This window comes from Mandrillus leucophaeus, unplaced genomic scaffold, assembly GCF_000951045.1.
Source record: "Mandrillus leucophaeus isolate KB7577 unplaced genomic scaffold, Mleu.le_1.0 Scaffold150, whole genome shotgun sequence".
Lineage (NCBI taxonomy): Eukaryota > Metazoa > Chordata > Mammalia > Primates > Cercopithecidae > Mandrillus > Mandrillus leucophaeus.
Window position 1 is genome coordinate 2,751,332 of NW_012101477.1, and position 2,476 is coordinate 2,753,807.

Below are 2,476 nucleotides of genomic sequence, written 5' to 3' on the forward strand. Positions count from 1 at the left end.
CAGTACCTGTAGCAGACTCCTCACTGCTTCCCATCAGCACACTGTCTACCCTCAAGTGTTGGCAAGGTTGATGCCTTCTCCTGTGGCCCCAGGCCTGGTAGTGTCTGATACACAGCAGGCAATGAATAAGCAAATAATTTGGCATCTATTCAACCTACTGAAAATACTCATTGGATTTTTTTTTTTCCCCAAGACGGAGTCTTGCTCTGTCGCCCAGAGCTGGAGTCCAATGGCGCAATCTCGGCTCACTGCAACCTCCACCTCCCAGGTTCAAGCAATTCTCCTGCCTCAGCCTCCCGAGTAACTAGGATTATAGGTGCGTGCCACCACGCCCTGCTAATTTTTGTATTTTTAGTAGAGACGGGGTTTCACCATGTTGGCCAGACTGGTCTCGAACTGCTGACCTCGTGATCCGTCCACCTCAGCCTCCCAAAGTGCTGGGATTACAGGCTTGAGCCACCGTACCCAGCCAATACTCATCGGATTTAAAGGTAACTTTCTCAGTTTAAACTGCCCAGGTTCCAAATATAGCATCTCAGAGGGAACTGTGGGTAGCTAGACTAGGGCAGCAGGTTCTATCTGGAAATGTCAGTATTACAAAACGCCCATGGGATGAGGGAGAGTCTGAGCTCCCGGCTCCATCCCCTCCTCAGGCCAGCACGTGAGTTTAATTTCCCTCTGGCCTCTGGTTCCAGTGCCCCTTTGCTATCACTAAAATTTTGGGATGGGCAAAAGACTAGAACAATCCACAGCTCTCACTATATAGACCAGTTCTTTACATTTTTCAGGTTCCAAGTGCTCAAGTTCTACTGGAGGTGAGCTTTGGGAATGCATACCTACACAAGTCTGCCTTTTCTATCTTTTTAATCTTCTCACTGAACCCGCAAGGAAAATGTCTACTGCATCAAAAAACCCTCAGCCCACCTAAAGCACCTCAGGGCTGGTAAAAGCCTAGCTGCAGCCCACAACCACTCCCTCAAAAGCAAGGCACTAGGTCACTGTATCCACTACCACTGCAACCCCACCAGTCAGGGAAAGAATATTAAGAACATTGGTGAGAATTGGGGCTTGGACTTGGACATGTCAACCTGACAATGCACTGGTATCTTCACCCACAGTCAGACACACTCATGTACCAGCCCTCGCAAGTCTTACCACGGCTGGGGCTTTATCTGCCATGTCCCTGGCACAGGCAGACAGCCAGGAAGCCGGGCACTGCCAGTCAGCAAGCAACCTGACCATGGTTCCAGACCAAGGTGTCTGCCACCATACTGTTCTGCCACACCCACATGCAGGCTGCCTTCTTCCTCCTTGATCCCCAACACCCTGCTGCAGCTTCATCGAGGCTGGCAAGCAGACAAGACCTCCATTGCGCCCATGACCATGCCATACTGAGTCAGACAGTAGGACCAAAACCCACTATGAATACAGAAGCCGATCTAATGCAAATGTATCTGCATTTTAGGAGACCACTGCAATCTGGCACAGACCCAGCCTATGGAAAACTCCTTGCCCCTTTCATTCACAGCGGCAAATTTCCCCTCCAGTCTCTGGCAGTAGAAAAAGCGGCAGGGGGCCGGGCGCAGTGGCGCACGCCTTAATCCTAGCACTTTGGGAGGCCGAGGAGGGTGGATCACCTGAGGTCAGGAGTTCGAGACCAGCTTGGCCAACATGGCGAAACCCCGTCTCTACTAAAAATACAAAAACTAGCCGGGCGTGGTGGCAGGCGCCTGTAATCCGAGCTACTTGGGAGGCTGAGGCAGGAGAATCACTTGAACCCGGGGACGGAGGTTGCGGTGAACTGAGTTCCCGCCACTTCACTCCAGCCTGGGCAAAAGAGCGAGACTCTGTCTCAAAGGAAAAAAAAAAAAGACAAGAAAGAAAAAACGGCAGGGGTCTCACTTTGCCACTTGTGTTTATCTGCTTTTTACAACATAAGATGCGTGAAATTAATTGGCAATAATAATTGATTCCTAATGCCCCGTAGTTGTCCCTGGAGACCACCTTCCTGGAACTTTCCCTAGGTAAGTTCTTTGGTAATGAGTCTCCTAAGAAGCTCCTGAAAGTGGGATCTAGCGTTGGCTGACAGCCGGGGAAATCGCCAATTTTCCAAGTTTGATTTCAACTGAAATTTGGAGCTGGGAGTACTTCTGGTCCCTCCTTCAGGGATATGAACGTTAGGAGATGGAACCCGGACACAATTCTTATCCTTGGGAACCGAGGCTTCCCCACTATCCCCTGCCACCAGGAGCGGCCCGGGGGATCCGGGGAAGACACGCAGAGTGGGGTGTGAGTCGGGGACCCCGGGACCCCGTGGCCCGCGCTTCCGGTAGGGAGCTGAGGAGGTAGTCGCCCCGGCCTGTGCTCCCAGCAGGCCTCAATTTCCCATTCTTGAAGGGGGTCTCCCGTGCGACCCAGGGCCCGGGAGGGCCGCTCACCTCTCGCGCCGAGCGGAGCTGCTGGCGCAGAGCGTCCT

General features: G+C 52.5%; 1 protein-coding gene across 1 annotated transcript in view; it reads right to left on the reverse strand.

Moving 5' to 3' along the window:
- FAM83D (family with sequence similarity 83, member D) overlaps nt 1–2,476 on the reverse strand; it is a 35,009-nt gene that overhangs the window by 24,602 nt on the left and 7,931 nt on the right. The window contains exon 3 of the mRNA XM_011975022.1: nt 2,439–2,474. Within this exon, the coding sequence (XP_011830412.1) occupies nt 2,439–2,474 (36 nt within the window). The remainder of the gene's footprint in view (nt 1–2,438; nt 2,475–2,476) is intronic.